The 27,941-nt window shown below is 44.4% G+C and overlaps 1 protein-coding gene across 1 annotated transcript in view; it reads left to right on the top strand.

The window, feature by feature from the left end:
- The window catches only part of LOC112118973 (cytosolic carboxypeptidase 6), a 1,367,858-nt gene that overhangs the window by 1,063,827 nt on the left and 276,090 nt on the right, over positions 1-27,941 (top strand). Inside the window, exon 8 of the mRNA XM_026651876.1 lies at positions 1,960-2,049. Coding sequence (XP_026507661.1) covers positions 1,960-2,049 — 90 coding nt within the window. The remainder of the gene's footprint in view (positions 1-1,959; positions 2,050-27,941) is intronic.

A 27,941-nucleotide genomic window follows, 5' to 3' on the forward strand; every position in this document is an offset into this window, starting at 1 on the left:
TAATAATAAAGAGAGAAAGTGTGTGTGTATCCATAATATAAAGTATTATATATGTCATCTCAAAAACATGGGGCGGCGTCTTACCTGGTCTAAATTGTCAACACCATTTAATTTCATTTTTATTTTTGTGTGATTAGCCTTGGTTGTATATACTGTGTTGAGCATCTGCCCCTTTAATGCTAGACATTTTTTTTTTAATAGAAGAAAATGCCGCTCTAGTTACAGGAGACATCCTGGGCTTCTCTTTTCACTTGACATTGTTGGGGGCTGATTTATCTCCTTCCTCCTGCATTACTCAGTGTTAATGCTAATGACACAGAGTGGTCATCAGGTTCTAGCTGATGTTCCTGCGTTCTTTCCTCCTGCCTCCCACTTTTCTTCAGCAGACAGGTTTGACCCCACCAGCTGCTACTTTTGTCAGAGACATTCTTTCTTATATTTCTCTGCCTCTGGGGCTCAAAAACACACCAGAGAGGAGTGAATTTAGCGTATCAAAGACTGAATAAATGGCTGGGTTGCAGGCTGAACAGCTGTAGGACATTTAGAGGGACTAAAGAAATATAAAAGAATCCTGCTATGGTCTCTGGTCCAATTGCCTCCAGAGAAGAACTGAAAACGTATTGATTATTATTATTTTTTTTGTCATCGTGGGTTTAGATTCGCCACTGGCTGGGATTAGAATGTCTAAACGAGAAAATTAAAAAAAAAAAATCAGCATTCACAATTTGCTTGCTATTAAAAGAGCCATATTTCTCTCCCTGTGTGTGTATGTACATCCTGTAATCCTGTGTGTGTGAGTAATTAAAAGTTCATTGTGAATTTTAGATTTGTTTTATATTTTAAAACTTTTTGTCTATTTGAAAGGGATTAAACTGAAAATAGAGATGTCTGTCACAATTTTGTCTTGCTGGTTTTAGTGTTACCCCTCTTGAGTGTTTTAGATCCAGATGAGATGTATACCTGAGGTCCTGACCTCATATGGTCATTACAATTCCCATGGTCCTTTTTGCAAGAGTGTATTTTTTATTGCCTGTTTGTAAGCATTTTCCCTGTGGCAAACTGAAGAAAACATGCCCTCTGCCCCACAGAGTTTACAGTTTTAATAGACAGACAGGACAATATAGTTTGAAGTATTTTATTTTTTTATCCCTACATAGGGGTTGAATTGTTAAATGTTAACCTTAGAGTCCTGGCTAAATTCATGGTTACATTCTAACTACTAAAGCTCCCTCCCACCTTTCTGTAATTTCAAATGGATACAGTAAAATTTTCATCCCTACAAACTGTTGTGCTGTGTGCTGTTAAATAGCTGTCATGTTCCACCCCAGAGGTGACTGCATTTCAGTGCAGGGTGAAGTGGTTTCTATAAAATGAGTATTCTCTCCAGTGTTCCTCAGTGCATTTAGTCCTTGTTTGTTTTGCATACCTTGCTGACTTTGAATATCTCTGGCCTATGTTTTGATAGAGGCAGAACCAGGCCAAAATAGTGAAAAAGAAAGCGTGCTAATAAATGGCATTTGCCAGCACCTTACCTTTATTTGGCACCATGCTAAATCTTGTATCAAGTGTAATGCAGGGTGCAATTGGCTTTACAATGTGAATGGAAATGGAACCCCGCCGCTTTTCTTGTCGCCCCAGGAGGACATTTATCACAAGTGAGCGAGCGATTACAATGCAGTTAAACTCACGGTAGTAAATCTTGTTTTAAAAAAGGAAACTAACTTGGTTGTTGCAGCCTGGGCTTTGTATCATTAGACTTGCAATCCTTGCTGTTGCACCGTCTTTCATAGGCCATGATATGAATAGCTAGCAATGCTGCTTCCTTTAATTATGGATTATCCCCATGTATAATGTATGAACAATTTTAATAAAAGGATACGCTTTAATATTAATGGTCCTTTGCGTCCTGCATAGGGGACCCAATTTAAGGATCTTTGTCTTTTTTTTTTTTTTTTGCAGTAAACCTGCGATCTGGAGCTGAGCAGAAAGTGGTGTTCATCACTGCCCGTGTCCACCCTGGAGAAACTCCCTCTTCCTTTGTATGCCAAGGTAAGTGTCTGCAGAGTCACTATTTGGAATAAAAACCCAGAGATGGAGGTGTCTCTCTCCCGGGCTCTCTTTTTTTCCTTGGCCTCTGCTCCTTTGAGCATCTCGGGCCAGCGCACTGTGGTCCTGGTAGCTCTGTTTCATTGTAAGAAACAGTCTACTTGTCTGAAGGCGTTGTTCTGAGGAGCAGAGCTTTCGGTGGCTGACATGCACAAAGCAGCACTGATAAAAATAGAAAGAAAATTGCCCAGCTCATGTTTGCAAAGGGTTGGAATCTGAGGATTCTGGGTAAAAATAACCCCAGTGTGTTTTCATGTAATTTCGTTGTATAGGCTTAAAATATTTTAGTAACAATGCCTAGGGATTGCAATGGGGCCCCAATATGGAAGGCAATCCGTGGGCTGGATTCTTGGCTAGTGTAAATCAATGGAGCTATGCTGATTTACTGTATCAGCTGAGGAACTGGCCTGTATATCAAGTAAGTCACATCAGTCACCGCTTACGCTGTGCTCATTATGCCAGCTGCTTACAATGCAGCAGATGGATTTGTGGCTGGCCCTGTTGATTTGTAAAGGCCTTAATAAGAAGGGACCAATATAGGTTCAAGACCTTCTCCCTGTGGCCCTCACTGTGGTGTGTCCCCTACACCTCTCAAGGGAGCTATTGTTCCATAGGTTAGCAGATGCTGGAACTTTTGCTGTAGTCCACTAGGATGTAGAGTTGCTTCATAGACATCCACATCAATCTAACATTTCCGCCTCAGGAGCGTCTTCTCTTTTAATCACTGTTGGCCTCTGTGCTGGACCCCTTCCCCCTGCTGAATGATACTGATCTGTTTAGTTTAGCTAGTTAGGCTTCTGTGGTCTCCTCTGCTCCACAGATGGATGGGGACAGAATCCTGGTGTATGATGTGGGGAAGAGAACTATCTCCATTACACGTTTCCTTCCCTTTCTATACCTCTGAGGAACCCCCTCTCCAGGGGCTCCCTGGCTGGAGACAATAGTTCTCTGCAGCACCTTCCCTCCCAGAACCCAGTGGAACCAATGTGGATAAATCAGGACTCACGCTTTTTCTTTTCCTGCTCTGCATTTCAAATCCCACCTCTATCAGGTGCATTCTGAGGGAACTGACTAGCAGTGATATTCACAACGGCATGCTCCTGCTGGAGCTGTGCTGCCAGGAAGGCAGTCATGGAAACCAGGATCCAGAGTGGAGGACCCTTGTCTTCACGCTGATCCTACACTTTCATGGATCCCCTGAGATCTGCTAATATGGGGACTGGACCCCTTCTGCGGGACTGTGCAGCAGGGAAGATAATACCCTTCACCTGCCAGAACAGTGCCTAAGACTCACTGAATGGAGGTTCAGAGAGCGTCTCCGTCTCCTATGCTGGAGTAGCCAATATAGGAGATTATAGGGCACTTGGTATTTATTAATTAGTGTGTATTTATAATTGGATGCGGTATGACTTAGTTTGATGCTATGTGTAACTGTTTGTGTTGCCCCTGCTAGGTCAGGGCTGAACCACGCTGGTAGGGGGATGCTTTATAAATATTATTTTATTATGGTGATGAAATATTATTAAACAGGAAAGGAGCAAAATGTGCGGAAGAGGTGGCAAATGTAGGCTGATGAAGGAACTAGATGGAAGTCATCTCTGATGGTCTTCCAGAAAGACTTTATGCTTTGGGAAGAAGAGTGGGAGTTGAGGGGCGGGGGGGAGAAGAAAGCAAGCCAGTCTTGGAGAAGCACATCAGAAACTTGCTGTGACTGCAGTTACAATGCACGCTTGACTCGCTCAGCAATGCAAGGATCTGAGCTGAGTGAACGCCACCGTGCATTGAGCCATTCTGCTCAGTGCAGATGAAGTTGCCTTGTGTGTATAATTAGTGTCATAAGGAGTGATGGGAAATCACAGCCCCCCCCTTCTCCCCCCCAGAAATGGAGTGCATTTCAAGTTCAATTCGACATTGTTTCTGACATTGCCAAAAGTAAAATGAAATATTAGCTTTAGCTTTGGAAATTTTTGTGGAAGAAATAGTATCCCGTGATAGATAAGCTCCTGGAGTGAGAGAGAAGTTATTTTAGAAATCTTGTTAGACATTTTGGCAGAGTTCGATATTTCAGTTTAAGATCTGAATCCAAACCCAGTGCATTCAGCACATGGCCGTTTTGCCTGGTTTACAGATTTCTCCTGGATGGTTTGAAGCGATTACATATACAACCTGTACCATGCAGATATAGCAGGCTAATCCCACAGATTAGATGGAATGTGAATCTGGGTGCAGACGTCATCTGATGTAGGGAGGGGCTGGGCTGTAGCTGCCAAGGCCTGAAACAACAGCAAATGAAGGAAACAACCACCGCTGAGAGAGGGAGGTTGCATAGCCAATTTCCCTTAAACTCTTTGTTTTTGTTTCTCTCAGTCTTGGTTGTCTGTTTTACTGAGAAACCCTCAATTCAGTCTCCATGCCCTCACCTTCCTAATCCCTGCCTCCATCTCCATTCATCTCTCTTCACACCCCTTTACTGTGTCCAGGTGTAACCCAGGCCTGCTTGGTGTGGTGTTCTGTCCCCTCTAGTGGCACCTAGCCCAGCCAGAGATTGATGAGTCTGCGACAGCCTTGGCTAAGAGCCAGGTGGCTTTTAGCTCATGCAGTAGAGGCTCATACACTAAGCTTCAAAGATCCCAGGTTTGACCCCATCTGTCAACGACCAGGGTCTGTATGCATTTCACAAGCCTCGTGACTAACTGCCCTTGTCTCCAGTACAGAACTCTGGCTAAACAGTCTCTCCTGTGCTAGCACCATTGTGTGGGGATCCTTGACACGGCTCTGACGCCCTGTGGGTTTTTTTCACCAGGTCACATTTAAATCTGGTCTGAGCACCAGTGAGAGTCCCAGTGTAAGAAAGCCTCAGGCAGCTTGGGGGAGCTCAGGGCATGTTTAACTGACACCGTGGCAGGACTGCCAGAAGCTATCCAATTCACTAGGGTTAAGTCTACACAGCTCACAGCCATAAGCCTCCCAGCCCGGCTTGCAGGGCTCAGCCTAGTGCTCTCAAATAGCTGTGTTGTCAACGCTTGGGCTGGAGCTCAGGGTCTGAAGCCTAGCAAGACTTGACCTAAATCCCCTGGAGTAGACACAACTTCTGTGTCTCCTGCTGTCAAGAGTGCATCTTTACCTGCTACCCTCATGCACACATTCCCTGCCTCCCTCCCCCACAATGCTTCTCCTTCAGATACGCTCCTCCCAGAAGGGTTTTGAAAACCCTCGTCCTGCCCTGCCCACCATCCAGAACGGGAGTTAGGAAACACACATACCTGGAACTAACAAAGCATGCCCTAAATATTCCTGCCCCTTTGGTTTGCCATCCGTGTGGCCTGTTTAGATTAGAAGCTCTTTGGGGGCAGGGAGATTCTTTTTGTTGTCTTTCTTGCCTTCAAAATGGCCACCCCACTGGCACTATGGAAATAATGATTTGGTAACTTGGGTCAGGAGACTCCAGGGTAAAGGATTTTTTTTTTACTTAGATCATAGAATCTCAGGGTTGGAAGGGACCTCAGGAGGTCATCTAGTCCAACCCCCTGCTCAAAGCAGGACCAATCCCCAGACAGATTTTTACCCCAGTTCCCTAAATGGCCCTCTTAAGGATTGAACTCACAACCCTGGGTTTAGTAAGCCAATGCTCAAACCACTGAGCTATCCCTCCTACCCTAAGGTGAAGTGAAGGTCAAGGGGGCACCATTATTAGTCTTGGCCCACTGTAACAGAAAGGGTTAATCTGTCACTTTGGTAAAAGAATCCCAAGGAAGCACACTTCTCCGTGTCTCGAAGGAAAATGGGACATTTCCTTGCCGGGTGTGCAAACCTTTGCCTCCTAGAAATGGAGATCAGGTCGATGCAGCTTGAATTTACTGGAATATATCGCTAAGCCAATAATTTCATTTCATAGTCTGGCACTTTGCATCCTGTAGTATCACAGTAAATCATGTTACTTCATGTCAGGTCCTAATATATCATTGTATGGCCGATGCATTGTATTCTGCTGCATCTGAATTTTTTCTTGAGACACAAAGTCCTTTCTTTCAAATGCGTACCATGCTGGCTGTCAAGCAGCTAGTCAGGCAAAATGGGCAGGAGGCGAGCACTGACCAGTAGCAATACTGAGTAGTCTGGGAGCAGGGGATGTAGTAGTTTGTAGGCAACTGGAATTAAATGGGAATATTTGCATCTTGCAAATTGAGTCCATCTGCCCGTAGTCAAACCAAGGGCAGATCTAACACCCTAGGAGCCCTATGTTCCAATCTGGTGGCACAAGGGATGGTTAGAAGTGAATCTAAGGGACTCTAAATTAATCTAATTTACATCTCCTACTGACCTCTCAATAGATTTCTCCTGCCTATTTCTGTTGGTTCTTTTTCACTGCTTGCCACTGTCGTGTGCAAGTGCCTCACTGTGCTATGTTACGAAGTGTACAGACCAGGATCTCTCTCTGGCCCAAATAACTTCCGTTTTCTTATTCGTTATGGTGGGAGGTTTACATCAAAGAAAGCTAGGCTGCTTCCGTGAGACTCCCACCCACTTACTGATGTACACCTCCTTACCCATCCTTTCTGAATTTCCCCTTGAGTCTAAGGAAGTCCAGAATTGGTGTGATTTATATGCCGTGGGGCAGGCAGAGAGGGCTGTAGCATGAAAGGCAACTAACAGGAGAGTTTAATCCATACCTGTTACATCCTCCCCTTCTTTGGCATGGATACCGTCTCACTGACAAGTAACTTACACCACCCTTAGCCATCACCTCTGAACGTGGCCCTGTGTATGCATCCGATACATTACCCACAGATGAGACCTGAGCCAGGATCTTTGAGGTCTGTTTCCCGCAGCCCCACAAAGGGAGCCAAAAAAGGTTGCTGCTGCTGGCTGAGCTGGTGTGAAACGATACAAATTCTTTTTCAACTGAAAGTTGCTTTGTGCTGATGCTGTTACACCCGCTCCCTTTAAAAGCTATTTTTTTTGTAAGCAAGGGCCCTTACTCCTGCAGATGTCATAAAATATCCTGGGCTTGGATGTCATCCCTCTGGTTCCTTGGCAAATACTGGCAACCCAGCCAGACCTCCCAAGAATCCAGCAAGTAGTTCATCCAGCCACTCGCCCAACGAACGACAACAAATGCTTTAATATTTCACAGTTGCTGCAGCTGCCAAGATACTAACCCTGAGCTTACGTCCTAAAAATAAAAAGAAGAATCCTGAATGACCTTTTCAGATTTATTACGATCTCTCTCTCTCTCTCTCTCTCTCTCTCATAAAAACTAAAACAGTACTTTGGGATATGTGTTTTTTTGTAAGAATGGTCTTTCCTTTAATGCTTAATAACCTATACAGTACATCTAAGTGTGTATACCTGCTTTATCACTCAAGGGAAAACAATGCCCTACATCTTTGGTTGCTAGGCTTATCAGAATTGTTGCTGTTGTGTGAGTGGGTGGCTGAAGAGTAGGTTGGAATGTAGGCTTCTGTATTATTTTCCTGTATTATTATTTGTGTGTATTTTTACACTGTTTTCAGTCTGTTATTCTACGTGTGCTGGGTTTCACAGGCCCTTTTCGGCTCAGCTGGAGCCAATTCTGCTCTGTGAGGTTCTAGCAGCAGGGAGATCAATGGAGTTAGTGCTCCCCTTATAGGCTGAATTCATCCCTCATGCTGTTGTCACACACAACTGGATTTGCTTCCTCTTCCTTGTGAAATGGCACAAGAATTGATCATTTCTCTGACCAGTGATTTTGGAATCTGTTCTTTAAGTTAATTTTTTGCGGGGGTGGGGTAAGAAAAGAGTCAATATTTTTATTTAAGAAAAGGTACAATATTTCCCACATTTGCTCCTCAGGGCAAATAACTCATCAGCTCTCACAGATATGAATTCTTATGGTGAAATAATACCAAAAGAGGACATACTATCCATCCAAAAGCCACCCCCAGAACTGACACCAGGCAACCTTTACAGTGGCTGTGATATCACCTGATATCTGGTTGTGTGCTGAGTGACTTTTGTTTCATACGCCAAGAATTGTGTTTTTATTGTGTTTGGAGTCTTGATATTTCTTTTCTTTGGGAGAAAGGGGGCATCGCACGGGTGTTCATGCAGATGGAGTGTGGCACTGGTCCTGTGATCGTCAGCATGGTAAAGTCCATGCTTTATGCCTTATTTTTTGCACCAGTTCTTGTGTGTCGTCTTCGCATATTTTAGCAATGTACATATGTGCATAGCTTCCTCCTAGCCATAGTGTGTTTTGTTAGCAGTTATCTGGTCGGGTTCAGTGCATCATCTAATGCTAAAGGGCTTCTGACTCTTCAAATTTTAATGGTACATAAATGAGGTTTCAAGCCTTGTAAATTACAGCTTGCAGAGGCGTTGCACTGAATCACTAAATCTCCCTAAGCAGCTTCCCTTGTTTGCTTCCTTTGTTAGGCATTTGCCAGTATGGCACCCACCACAAAGTCTGAATCCAAAAAAACTGAAAATCTGCGCCCTGAGCTTCTGGCTTGAATCTACTCTGCCAGGCTGGGATCCAGCACTCCCAGAAGATGCAGTGCAAGAAGGGAGGGAGGCTCAGCTCTCGTCTGGAGCTAACTACAGTTTGACCTTGAGCTGACATTGAAGTGTACAGTCTGAAAGGTGCACAGCCGCTCAGAGGCAGCGAGCTGAAGAAAAACAGATGCTGTTATCCACAAGAAGTGGAGCCAAAGTGGCTTTTAGATCTTTATTTAAGCGAATGTCCCCTCACTATACCAAGTTAGGTCAAGTGGCATGAAATGAGAATCTAGGCTATGAAAGGCATTGGTTTTGTTAACTTTTTTATGTCTTTATTTTGAGCCATCACAGTTGAGAAAAAAATCTGAAAGTTTCTAATAAAAAGTTGATGCGGAATTTATAGAGGGTTGGAGGGTCAGGGACTAACTTCTGTAAGACAGATGTCCTCCTGCCAGGTGCTTTCTCTGTTGTACAGCAGCTCCCTCAGCTGACTGAGAGTTGAACTTTCCCTCTAAGGGATGAAGGTGCTCTCTCTTTCCATCCAAACGATTCTGGGTATTATATTTCCCGGAAGATTCCAAGATGGTGGCCGTTTTCCAGTTCATTTCACAGAGACGTTACCTTAGAACTTACGTGAGGGGAACTGATCCCCATGGGAACTAATAAGAGAGCACGATGCCATTGCACTGCAACCAGCAGAAGTATTCTCCTAAGTAACTTATCTTTAGGGAAAAATAGGGCCCCATGTGACAAGATGAAAATCTGGGGACTTTTCAGTCTTGCTGTTCTTGTTTAAAATTCCTGCCTACAATTCTTGCCTACCTTTAGCACACTTAAAAAGGAAGGAAGGGCTGCATTCTCATTAAACAGCTGCTCCTTCCCCCAATTAACAGAAAACTCTGAACTCTAAGGCAGAAAGTGACATTACCAACGAGAGGGGAAGGTATGTTTTTGAAATGCAAGAGCAAATATGACTAAGGAGGCCTTTGCTTGCAGAAAGGAACTTCTAGGAAGTATTTTTTCACACAACGCATAGTCAACTTGTGGAATTCCTTGCCAGAGGATGTTGTGAAGGCCAAGACTATAACAAGGTTCAAAAAAGAACTAGATAAATTCATGGAGAATAGGTTCATCAATGGCTATTAGCCAAGATGGGCAGGGATGGTGTCCCTAGCCTCTGTTTGCCAGAAGCTGGGTATGAGCGACAGGGGATGGATCACTTGATGATTACCTGTTCTGTTCATTTCCTCTGATACACCTGGCATTGGCCACTGTCAGAAGACAGGATACTGGGCTAGATGGACTTTGGTCTGACCCAGTGTGGCCATTCTTATGTTCTTTGTGAGGATGTTCCCCTCGATCCTTCCTAGCTGAGAAGCAAAATCTCCCAATGAAATTAAACAGAGAATTGTACAGATTTCTCTCCAGGATTTTAAATCACTCAGTATTTTAACTGCAACAGAATGAGTATTGAACAAAACTCTGAGCCTAGAAAGGGCCCATTATAGTAGCACCAATACCTTCAGAACTTTTCAAGACCCTGTTTGCTGACCTTCATATTCTGTTTAATTTATGTTTGGATGAATGCCTGGATCTGAATCAATTCTAACCCAGTTCTAGGTATTTTATGTGGGTAGTACTCACTGTAATAGCAAGCCAAATCTTTATCACTTGGCCATCTTTTCTGCCCCCAAAGTAGTCTTACCGGCATAGTATGCACAACCACACACATGCCACTTGCACTCCTCCCCGCTCATGCCAAGGCATTCTCAATGTTCCCCCGGAATACTGTTCCTCTGCTGCAGACAATAGTTGCAGGAGTTTCCATTTCTTCCTTGCTATGAGGCTGAGTTACAATGTTCAGAGCTGGATCTGAATTCAGTGGGTCCTCATGCAGGCCTCACAAATGTTCTTACGAAGCCCTTTGTCTCCAGGGAAGGAGGAGGAGTAGTTCTGTGCTGTTGAGCAAGCTACCAGTGAGCGAAGGGAAAAGTGATGTCGCTGTACATGCAAACATTGACTTCTTGGCCCCATGACCTCCCTGTCCCTTTAGGGGTTGCTTGCATAGCGGGGTCAGAAGGAGCGGTCGTAGGACTCAGGAGTGCAGGGAGTATGATTATACCTTATGCATTTGCCAGGCACAAAGAGGGTGGCTTCTTCCCCTAAAAGGCGATCGGGTATGATCTGTCTCTTTAAAATGGCTGCAGTACACAAATATGTTAAAAATGGTCATTTTGGCCACCATGTGGTGTTGGAGTGCGTGAATTCTGCCTGACATATTCATCTGATTTTCCAAGTCCATTCATTCTACCCGAAATTCCATGTTGGGTGATTGATTAAAGGAGAGGCCAATATGTCTGACTTTATATTTGTCACTGACCAGTTAACTGCAATCCAAGGAAAGGGTCTTTGTTTCCTTCCAAAGAATGCATTCTTTTTAAAAAAGCGAGGAATCCAAAATTCAGGATCAGTCTAAGCAACCCCCGTCCTCTCCCCAGTTTTCTTTGTTTATTCTTCATTCTTTCATCTATGTACAGCCGGAGGTCAGATGTTGGGAGTCATACTGAATTCTAAAACAGACCAATTTTTCCCACTTATAAGCAAACCTAGCAAATTGGTGTGACCCAAGCTGGCAAGAGGTGAGGGGACCCTGGCTAAGAGGATAGACTCGTTGTGGATTTAGATTACATTTTGGAGAACATTGTAGTTTTGCAGTGGATTAGAAAGGACCCGTGGGGAGAAAGAACTAAATTAATTTATTTTCCTACCTGCAGCCTGCAAGCTGTAATCTCAAAATGATGGTATCAGGGTAAAGGAGTAAATTCAGCTTGAGGGAGTCTGATGCAGCTGCCTGACCTAATTTTGTCCTAAATAAATGCTCATAGAAGTTCAGATACTGTGTCTTTAGCTGTGGTCCAATGATGCCAGGGTAGGGGGTTCACTTAAAGAAGCATTTCAGATGGCCAGTGGCAGATGGCTTTATAAACCTAGGTACTGACCAGCCATAGAAACCCAGGCTGCTGCCTCAGCTCCGTCATCCCTGCTAGCTGGAAGAAATGGGAAGCAAGATCTTATACTCTAGAAGTTACTTTTAGACTAGAAAAAAGGGGACACAATTGAACATGCATCAGTGTTAATCATGCTATTCATCTTCAGACACCTGGGGTGGGGGGGAGTGGCTGACACTTATGTCATCACTTAGCACTTAAAAGCAGAAAGGGTTCATGATGGATACAAAATGCAATTCATGTTCCCTTTTTCTAGAGGTTCAGGAAACCTACTGATGGTGTGAAACAGACAAAGACAACAGAGTTCAACAGCACAACCTCATAGGGTAACCAGACAGCAAGTGTGAAAAATTGGGACAGGGCGTGGGGGGTAATAGGAGCCTATATAAGAAAAAGACCCAAAAATCAGGACTGTCCCTATAAAACCAGGACATCTGGTCACCCTACAACCTCAAAATGAGCTGCAGAACACTTTCAAAGCTGCTAGGCGGCATTCCTCCTTCTCGCTAAGAAAACTGGCTGTTTGTTTTGTTTGTTAAAGTGCATCGCTCCTAAGCTTTAATAGAAAGGGAGAGACACTCGCCTTTACTTCTCAAAGCAGAATGAAAAACACTGTTGTGTGTTCCCCATAAATCTCTTGGCTGGGATTGCACTGTGAAGCATCCCACAAAAGAGAGGTTGCTCTGCGAATAATAAACGTGTGTGTGTTACACATCATTGGAGCAACAGAGAAGGAGGCTACTCTGAGATGTTGTTAATGGAAAAGTTGCTTCTTCCAAAGTCCCATTATACAAGTTCTGGCAGCAAGACGCCAGAAGCTTTGAATCTAGCCACTGTACTGATCTGACAAGACATTGAACTAGTTTACTGAGCTTGAGATGGTCTGGAACAAGGTTTAAATGTCTCCCTCTACATAATGACATTGTACATTTATTACCAGGTTTGCTTTAATTGGTTAATTATTTGAACACTTTCACGCTAATGCTTACAGTGGATTGTTTGACTATCTCTGTTTTAACTTTTACAATAATCAGACAGGTGAAAAAGTCCTTGAGTCCCCGAGTCATGGGATGGGGGAAAGTTTCACTATAATATGCATCAGGCAACATTGCCCAGGCCCTTTACCAGTTCAGGTACCTATAAAAAGGTTTTCACTTTACCCCTCGAATCTTTTTTGCTGACCCATATTGACCTACCCCATGCCTTTTTCCCAAAGATTGTTTCACAGCACGGAATACAGCTGCCTCTCAGGTGGAGTGCACCATCTTTATAACAGCTCACGGGTACCCAACTCTTTCGGGTAAGGAATGGAGCAAATACAGTATCCAGTTGACCTGCAGAGAGATGTTTAGGTAGCTAGAGCTTAGTTTTCCAAATCAGAATTTGACCAGCGCACTGATGTTAGTAACCCCCACATCTGCAAAAAACAGGGTAGAATCTTCATTAGTGCAAGCAATCAGGGTATCGGCTTTAGGTCTCATTTGCATGGCAGCATAGCACGGTTTGTAGTGAGAGAAGAATGCACCACTTCCCACGCACCTGATATTTCAGTCCAGGCCTTTTATCCAAGTGCAATAATCCTACTGAACTAGTGAGATTTGCCAGGATCTTCCAGGTGCTGTGAAAGCATGACATGAACTAGGTTAATTATTTTGAATCTCAGGCAGTTTTTAAACTTTATCTTTTAAAAAAGCTGTTTCTATTCACCTTCGTTTCCCAGATTTTCACCCACAACTGATATTAATCTCGCTGGTCTATAGTTTCCAGCTTTGTCTATTGACCCTTTGTTCTTTGCCTGCCCTGGCTCAGTTCAGATGAATTGATTTTTTTTTTCATTTTGTTTTCAATTCTTTGCTCTCTGAATTGTCCTCCACTTGCCTGCCTGCTCTGTGGATCACCGTACCAGCTGCTCAAAGGAGCCAGCAGTCATGTGTGACTAGGGCTTGGTCACTTGGGTGAAATTCCTCCAGTGGCCCAGGACAGATTTGTCACCTGGTTTATATGTATTAGGTACGGTGTACTGCATACAGGTTTAGAATGTAGAGAAGCCATGTTTCGTTGGCTTGTACATCATAGAGAGGGAAGGCTCTAAAACTCATTTGGGGCTGATGGTGAGGAGCATCTCCACAGCAACCTGGCCTCTTAAGCCAGGAGCCTGCAGAAGTGCTGTGCGCTCTTAATGCAGTCATGTCTCTGTGAGTCTCAGGGGTGGAATGGCATACCAGAGCAGGAGAGTGACAGCTGGGTCAGCCTTACCTGCCATGCTCCCCTGAACTACCAACAAATCCCGGCATGGTGGCTAATGCTGATCAAAGAGCCATGAAATCCCTTCCGGATATGTATTCCAGGCAGCAAAGCACAGATACTGGAGCACAGTCCAAGTCAGCATGGCTCTTTAAGGAGCCAAGTTTGCAGTGTGAGCATGAGCCCTGATTGCCTCTGTGATAAATGAGGGGGGGGATAGCTCCCTTTTGTGGACACCCAGACAGCCAGTTGGCTATGGAATCCCTCTTGGTGGTTGTTCTCTTCTTGCTTCACCTGTAAAGGGTTAACAAGCCCACAGGTAAAAGGAAAGGAGTGAGCACCTGACCAAAAGAGCCAACGGGAGGGCTAGAACTTTTTAAAATTAGGGAAAAAATTCCCTTTGTCTGTGTGTTGTGGTTCTCCGGGAAAGAGAGGAACAGATATGCTGTGAAGCTGAAAGCCAGGTATGAAATACCATCAGATCATACCTAGCGTGACAAAGTGGGTATTCACCCACTAAAGCTTATGCTCCAATACGTCTGTTAGTCTATAAGGTGCCACAGGACTCTTTGTCGCTTTTTACAGATCCAGACTAACACGGCTACCCCTCTGATACCAGATCATACCTAGAGATTGCTTATCTGAAACTCCAGATATGTAAGTAAATTAGGGAATGTCTAGGAAGACGTGATTAGGTTTATTTCTGAAATATATGTAACATGCTTCTAAAATGTGTGTTGCATCCTCCTCCAGTGCCCTGTTCACATGTAGGATAATTACCTACTACTTTGCCAGCTCATGAAGTTACTCATTTGTACTTCGATACTGAAGGTGCCAGGTTGAGTCTCTACTGCTGATCCACATGGAGGGAAATTGCATATTGGAGATGGCTGAAAAAGAAAAATGTTAGTTTTCTGTGGGGTTTTTTTTGCTTGTTTTTAATTCAAAATCATTTGCATTCCATAGGTTTTATAAAAGAACCATTTTTTGTTTGTTTGACATTTTCCATGAATCAAACTTTTTTTTGGGGGGGGGGGGGTGTTCTAGCTTTTTTCCCTTTTATCTCTCCCCGTCCCCTGCAACCTTCACTTTGTGTTTTCATTTTCATTGTGCCCCTAAAAATGGGAAATAAGAGAATGGGTGTGGAAAGGCACAACAAAAACTGAAAAAATACTCACTTTGCTTAAAAAACGGAATATTTTGAAAAAACAACAACACATCTTTTGTGAAAATTTTCATTGTGACAAAAAATCACTAGAAAAATTTCAACCACTTGTGTTACATAAAAGTAAATGTTACCAACCTGCCACTCTTCATGATAAATATAATTAGAAGACTAGAGTCTTCTGCTAATCCACAGAGCAGGTAGAGCGTAGCTCAATAACAGTGCAAGCCTTCTTCATTCACCATCCCACTGCCCCCCAACGTGCCCCATCTCTCACCTGAGGGGCCCGTCTCTGACAGTGAGAGTGGAGTTCAGTCTGCAGGACTGTTCAGCCCCCGCTGCTGAGAAGGCCAACCTATTTATTCACAAGCTTTTGTATGCCACTGATCGCTGTTCTGGCTGAACACCCCGCAGACTTTAATGGCGTTAACCTCACTGACTTCTCATTTGATAGACAGCAAGTGAAGCTAATAAGTTGAGTGGTTTGCCCAATGTCAGATAGAGAGTCAGCGGCAGAGTCAGGAGCAGAACCAAGGAGATGCCCATCCTAGTGCCTTGTCCACAAGACCATCTTTGCAAAGGTGCCAGTAGTGGCAATACTTTTATGATGGGACCTTGTATTCTTTTGGAATTGAACTGATACCACCAACTCATTTTGTGAAGACCACCAAATAGATGCTGGATGCAGCACCAGGAGGTGAAAAGCTCTATCTTCAATTACCAGTGCCCTGATATTAAACACCAGCTTACTCTCACGTGGTGCCTTTCATTCCAGGACCTCAAAGCATGGATCTCAGTGGGTCTTGTATATCTTATAACTTATGTTATGGCATCTTTCTCTCTGGGTCTTCCCTTGGGGCTTGTATAGTTTATGAAGACTTGAGCAGCAAAGGGGGTTGCTTCAAAGTTAAAGGTGCATTCTTGTGGCTAAGGCATTAAACCTATCTCCCATCTCCCTATCCCAGGGAGAAGTTCAATTCTCATGGCTCTTGAAGAGGCAAAAACTTTGAATGTCCAGGGATATGTGAGTGAGAGGCATCTTGCCACACTTATGAAGGATGCTGCATTTGCCTCCCCAGTCGCTGCATTGTCAGTATCTAAACTCATCATTGCAAAGGGCTCTGGGATATCCTGAGTCTGAAAGGTGCCAGATACAAGTAATTTCTTTCTTTATTCTGTTCAGACAGAAACACATGACAGAGAATGAACTCATCCCCTTCTTTCTATCCTACTGAAGAATTTAACCTCCTCAGCCACAGAGATGTCAGTCGCTTGTGGCTGTCCAACTGGCGTGAGGCCTCTGAGTATTTCTCTCTCTCCATTGCTAATTACCATTATCCTTAGAATCTTCACTGAATCGCCACTTGCACAGCAAGCCTTTTTTTTTTTTTGGTACTTGCAATGTATTCTGCTGCCTGTCAGCCATCAGAACCTCTTTGTCAGAAAAATAAGTCCTAATTTATTTCCACGAAGCTTATTCCTGCATGGATGCCATACACTGTAAATAAAAGAACAAACCCACTCCTGCTGTTGAGGGGCAGAGCTGATCAGCCACAATACCTTTCCCCCCCACACAGAACTTGGTCAGGGGGAAAAAAAATCTTCTTTCCCCTGCTGAGGCCCAGTGGAAATGGCAGCCCAGCAAGCCCCATCTGGCCGCAGTGGGAGCAACCTCCAGACGCATGACTTTCATCTCCAAATCAAGGGGGAAAGTTCTGATGCAGGCAGCATTTCTTGGACACAGGATCCCCATTGAGGACTGGCTTCTTGTTTAATAAATTACTCCTTCTCTTTCTTTTCAGTCTGGTCCACTCATGAGTTACCCAGAAGTAATTCCGGTATTGCATACATGCCTGCTTTCTTTGCGTGCTAGAAATTCAAGTCACAGACTTTGCTGTGCAAATGGATCTCTTTGTTTCACTTTGGTTTTGACAATTTATCCTTTGAGAGTGATCATGCCCACACAACCTCTCCTCTGCCCCTGCGCCACCAATGCATTTATACACAGAGAGCAATGTACATACATCTCTCTTTCTCCCCAGTGCTACTGATTTTTATCATTGCTTCATTGGACCTCTTACAACTTCAAAGTGCTTTACAAAATCACAAACCATATGCTAGTGGAGGTTGCTTAAGCCGCTGGCAAAAGCAGCCACCTCTGGGGTGGAATGTGGTAGGTATTGCAATGGATGCAAGCAACTCTAGATAACAAGTTAGGGGGTGGGAAGGGAAGAGTAGCTTATCCAATGAAAGCACCAGGGGGATTTTCTGTACGTGGAATCTAATTCTTTTCCATACTGATCACAGATCTTTTCTGTGTGATGCTAACTTTTGGTGAAGGTGTGGGGTTTCCTGCGAGGCACACATCCCTTCAGGTATCCCACAAGTGGCCTTGCCAAAGTGGACGTTTTATGGCTGTCATCTACCTTTTTAGTTCGCTCGGAGCGAAGAACAGGAAAAAGCCTGTAAAGGGGAAACAGCAGAAACTGCAAACCTAGTAAAGCGGAAATCAATAAAGCAGTCAAAAGGTGCTATTACAGCTAGCTTAGTGTAAGTTTTCACATATCAACTGCAACAGAAAGGGACTACTTCACTTGTCCCCTCAGGGGAAATGAGGGCAAATAACTGTACAGGTTTCCTCTAGGAGCAGCTGTCAGCTGCCATTGTTAGGATCCACAGGAAGACATGCATACAATATTTTTGTACATAAATGGCAGAGAAAAGTACTAACTCCCTCCTATGCATTTCAACAAGTAATAGCATTCAGGGTGTAGTTTCTGAAAGTGGATGAGAGTTGGCTCCCTATATCATAACTGGAGTGGGTTAAATTTCTGGGCTAGATCACAAGTAAAAATGAATTTGGCAGTCTCGACCTAAGACCTGATTGTCTCCGTCTCAAATTCACCATACAGTTTGATGCATTCTGGCACGCTGAGGAACATCTTCTCAAGAGAGGCCCAAGACTAGGTTTCGAAGAGATGCTGCACATTGAATTTGAGGTGCATTGGCTAGAAAGCTGATTGGGGATTTTTTGATGAAACTTTTTGGTTGGAAAAATATCATCTTGAACCCCAAACTTTTTTCGGGAAAATAGCTGTTTCAACTAAACTTTTTTCAGGAATGTTTCTCAGGTCCGGGATACAATTTTTTGGGGCACGGGGGTAGGCAGGGGAGAGCCACTCTCATGGATCCCCGAACGCGCTCCCTGTCGACTCCAGAACTCCACCAGAACGAGAAGCGGAGTCAACGGGGGAGCAGCGGCCATCGATCCTTTGCCGCAAGGACGCGAAGTAAGTCAGTCTAAGTCGATCTAAGATACGTCGACTTCAGCTATGCTATTCTCGTAGCTGAAGTTGCATATCTTAGGGTATGTCTACACCCAGCCGCTAGTTCGGCGGCTGGGAATCGAAGTTCTGGGTTCGACTTATCGCGTCTTGTCTGGACGCGATAAGTTGAACCAGGAAGTGATCGCCGTCGACTGCGGTACTCCAGCTATACGAGAGGAGTACCGCGGCGTCGACGGGGGAGCCTGCCTGCCGCGTGTGGACCGAGGTAAGTTCGAACTAAGGTACTTCGACTTCAGCTACGTTATTCACGTAGCTGAAGTTGCGTACCTTAGTTCGAATTGGGGGGTAAGTGTAGACCAGGCCTTAGATCGACCCCCCCCCCTTCCCCAGTGTAGACCAGGCCTCACTCTGAGAATAGCCAGTAGTTAAGGCACTCGTCAGGGAATGTGGGAGACCCAGATTTCTGTAGCACACCAGCCCCACTCTTAAAATGTCTTGTTCTTTTGGAAGAGTCTACTATCTCCAGCTGAATTCCCCATCTGAAGCATAGGAAATATCACTGGAAATGACAGAATCTATCAAAATGGTGGAACTGTTCAAGCGTGGCCTTGGTACTCTGAATGATGCCTGGCTCAGGCTGGTGGTTTTAGTTCGTCACTGAGGGAGCAAGCCAATCACAAGTTTTAGAGACCGTTTTAAAAGTTTTTGTTAAATATATATTTTGCATTTCTTTACTGGTGTTCCTTATAGGGTTGTCAACTTTCTACTCGCAGAAAACCAAACACCCTTGCCCTGCCCCTGCCCTGCCCCTCCTCCAAGGCCCTGCCCATGTCCTGCCCCTTCTCCAAGGTCCCAGCCACACTCACTCCATCACCCCTCCCTCTGTTACTTGATCTCCCCACCCTCCCTCACTCGCTCATTTTCACTGGGACGGCTCAGGGGGCTGGAGTAAGGGCTCCAGCTGGAGGTGCAGACTCTGGAGTGGGGCTGGGGATGAGGGGTTTGGGGTGCAGGAGGGTGCTCTGGGCTGGGATCAAGGGGTTCGGAGGGTGGGAGGGGGATCAGGGCTGGGGCAGGGGGTTGGGGCATGGGGGGGAGTGAGGGCTCTGACTGGGGGGGTGTGGGCTTTGGGGTGGGGCTGGGGATGAGGAGTTTGGGATGCAGGCGGGTGCTTCGGGCTGGGATCGAGGGTTTCAGAGGGTGGGAAGGGAATCAGGGCTGGTGCAGGAGAGGGTCAGGGATGCAGGCTCTGGGCAGAGCTTACCTTAAGCAGCTCCCGGAAGCAGCGGCATGTCCCCTCTCCGGCTCCTACGTGGAGGTGCAGCCAGGCGGCTCTGCGTGCTGCTCCATCCACAGGTGCAGCCCCTGCAGCTCCCATTGGTCGCAGTTCCCAGCCAGTGGGAGCTGCAGAGGCAGCGCTTGGGGTGAGGGCAGCGTGCAGAGCCCCCTGGCTGCACCTACCCATAGGAGCCGGAGAGGGGACATGCCAGCTGCTTCCTGGGAGCCACGTGGTTCGGAGGCTATCAGGTAGCCTGCCAGCCCCCTGCATGGCGCCACCAACCGGAAAGTCAATGGCCCGGTCGGCAGTGCTGACCGGAGCCACCAGGATCCCTTTTTGAAAACCGGACACCTGGTCACCCTTGTTCATTATGTGGTGCTTGTTTTGTCAGGAAATATTTTTTTCAGTATAATATTAGATGTTTCATACTTAAACATATGCTTCCTCTCCCTCCATAGATTTCAAGAGAAATCTCTGTTTCAACCTCCTTGGTAACACCTTACCCTCTTTCACTTGGACTGACCTCTGTGTCTTAGGGCTTTCTATAGCTCTCGTCACTGCACCAGTTTGCGACAGTGGTCTTTAAAAGTGCAGTTTGGCTGCTTATATGAGCCTGTTGGATCTGCAAAACTGGGCTACAAATTCCACAAGAATAGACATTTTTTTTGTGAGAGTGGCGGTACTTCTTGCTTGGAATGGGGTTAGAAATGACATGACAACACTTCTCTCAAGGCCTTTGCTTGCTTTCCTTTGTCTCAGCTAAGCTCTAGACATGTAGAATGCCCAGAACTGAAAAATAATTGGGAGAAAAGTTAAGCAAACTTTTCCCAGCCTCAGAGAAAGCTGTTTTGCGTAAAGGTGTGTGTGAAGCGGTCAGCAGGTTTTCAGCTGCTATGCAGTCAGACTTACCACTCTTAGCACTGACCTTCAAATACTATTATTACTTCTTCTGCAGTAGAGCCTAGATGTCCCATCTGAAGCTGAGGTTTGAGTGTGTGAGGTACTGTACATACACATAGTGAGAGACAATCTCAGCACCGAAGACCTTACAATCTACGTAGACAAGACAGACAGAGTAGGAGAAAGCATTATCATCCTGATTGTACAGAGGGTGAGCTAATGCAGAGAAAAATTAAGTGACTTTGTATCACTGTCACCTAAGAAGTCTGTGGAAAAGTTGGAAATTGAACCTAGCTCTCCTGACTCATGATCAGGTGCCTTAACCACATGTCCCTCCTTCTAGTCATTCATGAGGGTGGTGGTGAAAGAAGAACATTGTGGGCTTGTGTTCCAGTGCCGACATTAATTTCGCCAATCATTTGCTCCACGCTCTATTTTCCCCAGAAACCCTTTTGTTTCTTACCAAGGGAAGAAAATACCTCATCCAGCAGGTGGCGATAGGCTCATTTTAATGTAAGGAAATCTCCAAGCTCCTCATTGCACATTAGGAAAATTAAAGAAAACAAAGGTAACTAATCAACAGCCCTAGTGGCTTTGTTGATCACATTTAACTCACACGATTAACCCCCCCAAATTAATTGTGATTAAAAAAATTAATTGCGATTAATCGCAGTTTTAATCGCCCTGTTAAACAGAATACCAATTGAAATATATTAAATATTTTTGGATGTTTTTCTACATTTTCAGCTATATTGATTTCAATTACAACACAGAATAAGAAGTGGACAATGTTCACTTCACGTTATTATTTTTATTACAAATTTTTGCACTGTAAAAATGATAAACAAGAAATAGTATTTTTCAGTTCACCTCATACGAGTACTGTAGTGCAATCTCTTCATCGTGAAAGTGCAACTTACAAATGACGATTTTTTTATTACATAACTGCATTAAAAAATAAAACAATGTAAAACTTTAGAGCCTACAAGTCCACTCAGTCTTACTTCTTGTTCAGCCAAACACTAAGAGAAACGAGTTTGTTTACGTTTACAGGAGATGATACTGCCCTCTTATTATTTCTTACATCACCTGAAAGCGAGAACAGGTGTTAACATGGCACTTTTTGTGGCCAGCATTACAAGGTATTTACATGCCAGATATGCTAAATATTCATATGCCTCTTCATGCTTCGGCCACCATTCCAGAGGACATGCTTCCATGCTGATGATGCTCATTAAAAATAATAATGCATTAATTAAATTTGTGACTGAACTCCTTGAGGGAGAATTATATGTCTCCTGCTCTGTTTCATCTGCATTCTGCATATATTTCATGTTATAGCAGTATAAGATGATGACCCAGCACATGTTGTTCATTTTAAGAACACTTTCACTGCAGATTTGATAAAATGCAAAGAGGTACCAATGTGAGATTTTTAAAGACAGCTACAGCACTCGACCCAAGGTTTAAGAATCTGAAGTGCCTTCCAAAATCTGGGAGGGACGAGGTGTGGAGCATGCTTTCAGAAATCTTAAAAGAGCAACACTCTGATATGGAAACTACAGAACCCGAACCACTAAAAAACAAAATCAACCTTCTGCTGGTAGCATTTGACTCAGATGATGAAATTGAACATGTGTCAATTTGCACTGCTTTTGTTCATTATTGAGCAGAAGCTGTCATCAGCATGGACGCATGTCCTCTGGAATGGTGGTTGAAGCATGAAGGGACATATGAATCTTTAGCGCCTCTGGCAGGTAAATATCTTGCGACACCAGCTACAACAGTGTCATGCGAATGCCTGTTCTCACTTTCAGGTGACATTGTAAACAAGAAGCGGGCAGCATTATCTCCTGTAAATGTAAACAAACTTGTTTATCTGAGCGAGTGGCTGAACAAGAAGTAGGACTGAGTGGACTTGTAGGCTCTAAAGTTTTACATTGCTTTGTTTTTAATGCAGTTATTTTTTGTACATAATTCTACATTTGTAAGTTCATCTTTCATGATAGAGAGATCGCACTACAGTACGTAAGTGAATTGAAAAATACTATTTCTTTTGTTTTTTACAATGAAAATATTTGTAATCAAAAATAAAGTGAGCGCGGTACACTTTGTATTCTGTGTTGTAATTGAAATCAATATATTTGAAAAGGTAGAAAACATCCACAAATATTTAAATAAATGGTCTTCTGTTATTGTTTAAGAGCGCGATTCATCGCACGATTAATTTTTTTAATCGCTTGACGGCCCTAAAAACCACCCACTAAGCCTGAGCTGAGCAAGTGAATTTATGAACCCTTCAGGCAATGCAGGAAAAGCTGTATAGTCCTGCAGATATGCGCGCGTGCTCTCTCTCTCTCTGACAAGTCTGACATGTTCTTTCAAGTTAGCCTTATAGGCTGCTGCTGTTGCACAAATTCTGCAGGATAATTTTATGATTGTTTTCAAAATAATAATTATGCAAGCTAGGTTAGCGATGGGGTACTCAAATCGCAGGTGGCAGGGCATGAGCTGATCACCCCAGAGTTCAGAAAGGAGTTCTCTCCACCATGTGTTTGCCGGACAGATTCATCCTTGGTGTAACTCTACTCACTCATGCTGCTGTATAGTACGTTGTAGTTAGCAGAGTCATACTGGTGTAAGGGAGAGGAGAATCTGACCCTATGGAATTACAGGAGAGATGAACCCGGCACATGATGGGTTTATTTCCCCTTTCACGATGGATATTGGCCACTGCTGGAAACAGGATATTAATCCTGATGGACCAACGGAGGGTGGTGGTGGTGGTGTATTATGGCAAAGGCGGCAGTCAGCATCGTGCAGTCTGTCTGATCAAACTTCCTAGCAGCCTGTTGCTGCTGCCCTTGGGATTGCCACTGCTGCTGAGAATCTTGCCATTTCCAGACTCGAGTCTTTCCTTGCAGCCGGAGAGATTTTTTCCCCCCTACATCCCTATATAAATTGCATCAAAATGGGGCCTGAGGCAATAACTTGCCAGTTGAAATAAAGGAGAGAGAAAGGTTCAAACCACCAGGTTCCTGGGGATCTGCGGCAGTTAAATGATTATCAGAACATCTGAGTAAACCCTAGGAGATGCCAGGAGACTATTTCATTCAAACCACATCAGATAAAAACACAAGAAGAGGGCCGTGGTCTGTTCCGGGAAGGCAATTCTCATGGTCCTATTTCACTGCCTCTTATGCTCTGTTTACTGATTTCATTTTTGAGGTCGTCCCAGGTGCAGTTTACAGTGAAGTAAACTGGAGTACTTCCAAAGTAAAAAAAACAGAATTGTCCTCCTATTAGCCAACTTTCTTTCCTGTAGTTCAAAGGATCAGCAAAACACTCCCAGTCAGTCCATTATATCCTGGTAGGGTCTGATTCTGTGAGCACCTTCAACACCCATTAACTTCATACTGAAGTAGGAAGTCAGTGGCAGCGGGGCCAAGATTTTCCGGAATGACTAGAGATTTTGGATACCTCCACTTTTTGTGGTCTCCCAGCTTGAGACACCTTAATGGAGTTTGATTTTCAGAAAGTGCTGGGCGCCCACGCTCTGAAAAACAGGCCTCTTCAGGGCCAGATTTTCAAAGGACCAAGCTCCCATTTAGGCATCTAAAAAAGGACCAGATTTGCAAATATGCAGAGTTCTTCTGAAAATCTGGCCACTCGCTTTGGTACCTAAAATGGAGGTTGAGCTCTTTTGAAAATCCGGCCTTAATTGTCTCAAGTTCAGTAACCTTTTTGAAAATTGAGACCTAAGTAACTTGCCAGCGGTAAGTCAGTTAGCAGAGCTAAGAACACAAGACTGGCATCGTGACTCGTATTACCTTGTTCAGACCTCTGAGAACAGCTGTTTTACTTACAGTATATTTTTTCCCAATCTTGCCATTTTTCAGAAATAAGTCAGGAACACCACTTTCAGGGCTGCTATTGGGAATTCCAGACCTACACAAGCGGAGAGAAGGAGCCATGGCTCACGAATATAAACAGGAAATCCCTTACTTACTTTTACTATGTACTAACTTTCTGAAGCTGAGCTGACTCCACCCATGTGCACCCCGTTCCACTGACTGCTTCAAATAGAGCTGGGCCTGAACCAGTTCAGAGTGCCACATCTGAACTCTGGTACGTTGGGGCAGGATCTGGATCTGGATTGGGGCTTTGTGGTTTGGGTCCTTCTGTGCACCTAAACATGGAATGTTAAGGTGCAGGCTTCTCAGTTGTTAAGCAGGAGACTCCATTCAAATCAATGAGGAGTTCTACCTAGCAATCAGTGGTGCAGCGTGACCCAACATGTTTGCTTAGTGGTCCCAGGCTGCTCCAGTATGGCCTGAGAACTTATGCCTCTCAGCGCTCACTGGGAGTGGATGGGAACTGAGTGGATCTGCCACCTTCAGGATCAGGTCCACGTGCCCTCAATGATTTATGAAGCTTCCACTCAGGAAGTCACAATGCAGTGATGAAATCAATGTACATCGTGCTCCTGGGGCGGATTTATAATTTACAGCAATCTATAGGGGTTTAAAAAAAAAGATACCAACCATTATAGGAAATGATTAAGACATGAACAAATGGAAATGGCATAAACTGTGCTTAATTTGACCCAGTCACTGTTGGGATCCTCAGTGTCGTACTCTGCCACTAATGAGCCTCTATCATTTGTTGCTAGTCATTATCAGTTCCTTTGCATGCAGCCTGTATGTCGGATGCACAGTTTACTGTGCAGCTGATGCTAACAGTGTTCCATTGCGCTGGCAGTCCAGCTAGCTAGCACGCTCCCTAGGAGACTGGCTGTTTTCCCATTTATTTCACTACATTGGAAAACAAGACTAGCTCCAAAGGCCGAGCATATTTTAAGACAGGTAAATTACTAATTCAAGTCAGTGAGCGTATTCTTATTTTAAAAAAGTAACACATTAAATAAACTCCCTGCATTTTGTATTGGAGCCCTGAGTGTTTCATCTGCCGTAATCTAACTCGGTAATTTTTCCCCCCCCGGCACATTCACTTTATCCCATTATTTGAGATTTCCTTTGCTTTTAATCCAGTACTTAGGGGAGCCCTGGAGTTGCACTGAGATGCAGAGGACACCAATGTGGGTAACTAAAATAACACACATGCTGTAATATATCTCAACATACTGCCAATCAATCAGGCTATCCCAGCTGACTCCATAAAGTCAGGCAAGTGACTCCTCTGCCTGAGCTGATTAAAACGGTTCTGTTTTAAAATGGCAGTACATGCACAAGTGCACTAGGGACTATGCTGGTGCTATTGATTGTCTGTGAAAGGCAGTTAGGTACTGCAGTGAGGGGATAAATAATTGAAGAGTCAGTAGAAGTGGGGGCTGGATCCTGGGTCTCCCACATCCTGGGACATGCACTAGCCATTAGCCTATAGAGTCATATTCTCCCTCTCTGCTGATTGGGTGAGTGAGGATGAGAGTGGGTGTGCTCTGCTGTTCTCTCCGTGTTTCTTTCTGTTGGGGAAATGGGTTTTTGCCTTGTTGTGTTTGTTTAGTTTGGTGGTGGTGGTGGGTTTAATTTCCGTATTGCTTTTGTCTGCCCCCCTGGGCTGCCATGTGGGGAACAGAGACCTCTGGTGGTTGTGGATTCTGAGTGTTTAGCCTATGGCCATGGGTTGTGGATTTTGCCTCTAAACTCTGGCTCAGTGGAGGAGTGCGTTCTAGCTGTGGGAAAGTGATTGGGTTTAAAAATGTGAGTTACGCCTCCTACACCAGCACGGCTGTTGTGTGTGTTGCCACGCTTAGCCGTGTTGAGCAGCTGGTTGTGGAGGGGATTGTTGTGTGGGGTGTTTTTTCTCCTTGTACTGCCCCCTCAACATCTGGTGTTAAACTCATATATATCCAGCTTTCATCCAGACCACACCACACGATCCATTGTCTACAACCAAGCTCTAAGATACAACGGCATTTGCTCCAACTCCTCAGGCAGAGACAAACACCTACAAGATCTCTATCAAGTATTCTTACAACTACAATACCCACCTGCTGAAGTGAAGAAACAGATTGACAGAGCCAGAAGAGTATCCAGAAGTCACCTACTACAGGACAGGCCCAACAAAGAAAGTAACAGAATGCCACTAGCCGTCACCTTCGGCCCCCAACTAAAACCTCTCCAGCGCATCATCAAGGATCTACAACCTATCCTGAAGGACGATCCATCACTCTCAGAGATCTTGGGAGACAGACCAGTCCTCGCTTACAGACAGCCCCTCAACCTGAAGCAAATACTCACCAGCAACCACACAACAAAAACACTAACCCAGGAATCTATCCTTGCAACAAAGCCCGTTGCCGACTCTGTCCACATATCTATTCAGGGGATACCATCATAGGACCTAATCACATCAGCCACACTATCAGAGGCTCATTCACCTGCACATCTACCAATGTGATATGTGCCAGCAATGCCCCTCTGCCATGTACATTGGCCAAACCGGACAGTCTCTATGTAAAAGAATAAATGGACACAAATCAGACGTCAAGAATTATAACATGCAAAAACCAGTCAGAGAACATGTCAACCTCCCCGGTCACTCGATTACAGACCTCAAAGTCGCAATACTCCAACAAAGACACTTCAAAAACAGATTCCAATGAGAAACTGCAAAATTGGAATTAATTTGCAAACTGGACACCATTAAATTAGGCTTGAATAAAGACTGGGAGTGGATGGGTCATTACACAAAGTAAAAACTATTTCCCCATGCTAATTTCCCTTCCCCCCTCACTATTACTCTCACTTTCTTGTCAACTGTTGGAAATGGGCCATCCAGATTATCACGACAAAAGTTTTTTTTTCTCCTGCTGATAATAGCCCACCTTAACTGATTACTCTCATTATAGTTAGTATGGCAACACCCATTTTTCATGTCCTGTGTGTGTGTGTGTGTGTGTGTGTGTGTGTATATATATATATATATAATCTTCCTACTGTATTTTCCACTGCATGCATCCGATGAAGTGGGTTTTAGCCCACGAAAGCTTATGTTCAAATAAATTTGTTAGTCTCTAAGGTGCCACAAGTACTCCTGTTCTGTTCTTTTTGCTGATACAGACTAACACGGCTACTGCTCTGAAAATTATCTCTAATGTTCCTCCTCTTTTAGGAAATTAGCAGTTGGCTAGAGACCTGGTGAGCTGTGATAAGAACACTAGCCCTATTAGGAGGATTCCTTTGGGCTGTAAAGCCGCAGAGGGTGGCATGTCTTTGCCCTCTCGTAGGCAGGTTTATACTATATTCACCAATGCTCCCAAAACATTAAACGTTTCCCTCAAGTATAGGACTGGGGAATCTCAGTACATTGTGTTTGTTGCCACTTGAGGACATGGCCTGTTTTCGTGCTGGACATCCAACACATTTGATCAGTCAGTGCTCTAAGAAGAGGCAAGTGGGCCTCTGGGAACAGGGACCCTGTGTCTGGCAATGTGGGGAGTTCTGAGAGGAAAG

Source organism: Terrapene carolina, unplaced genomic scaffold (assembly GCF_002925995.2).
Source record: "Terrapene carolina triunguis isolate 2854851 unplaced genomic scaffold, T_m_triunguis-2.0 Scaffold104, whole genome shotgun sequence".
NCBI lineage: Eukaryota > Metazoa > Chordata > Testudines > Emydidae > Terrapene > Terrapene triunguis.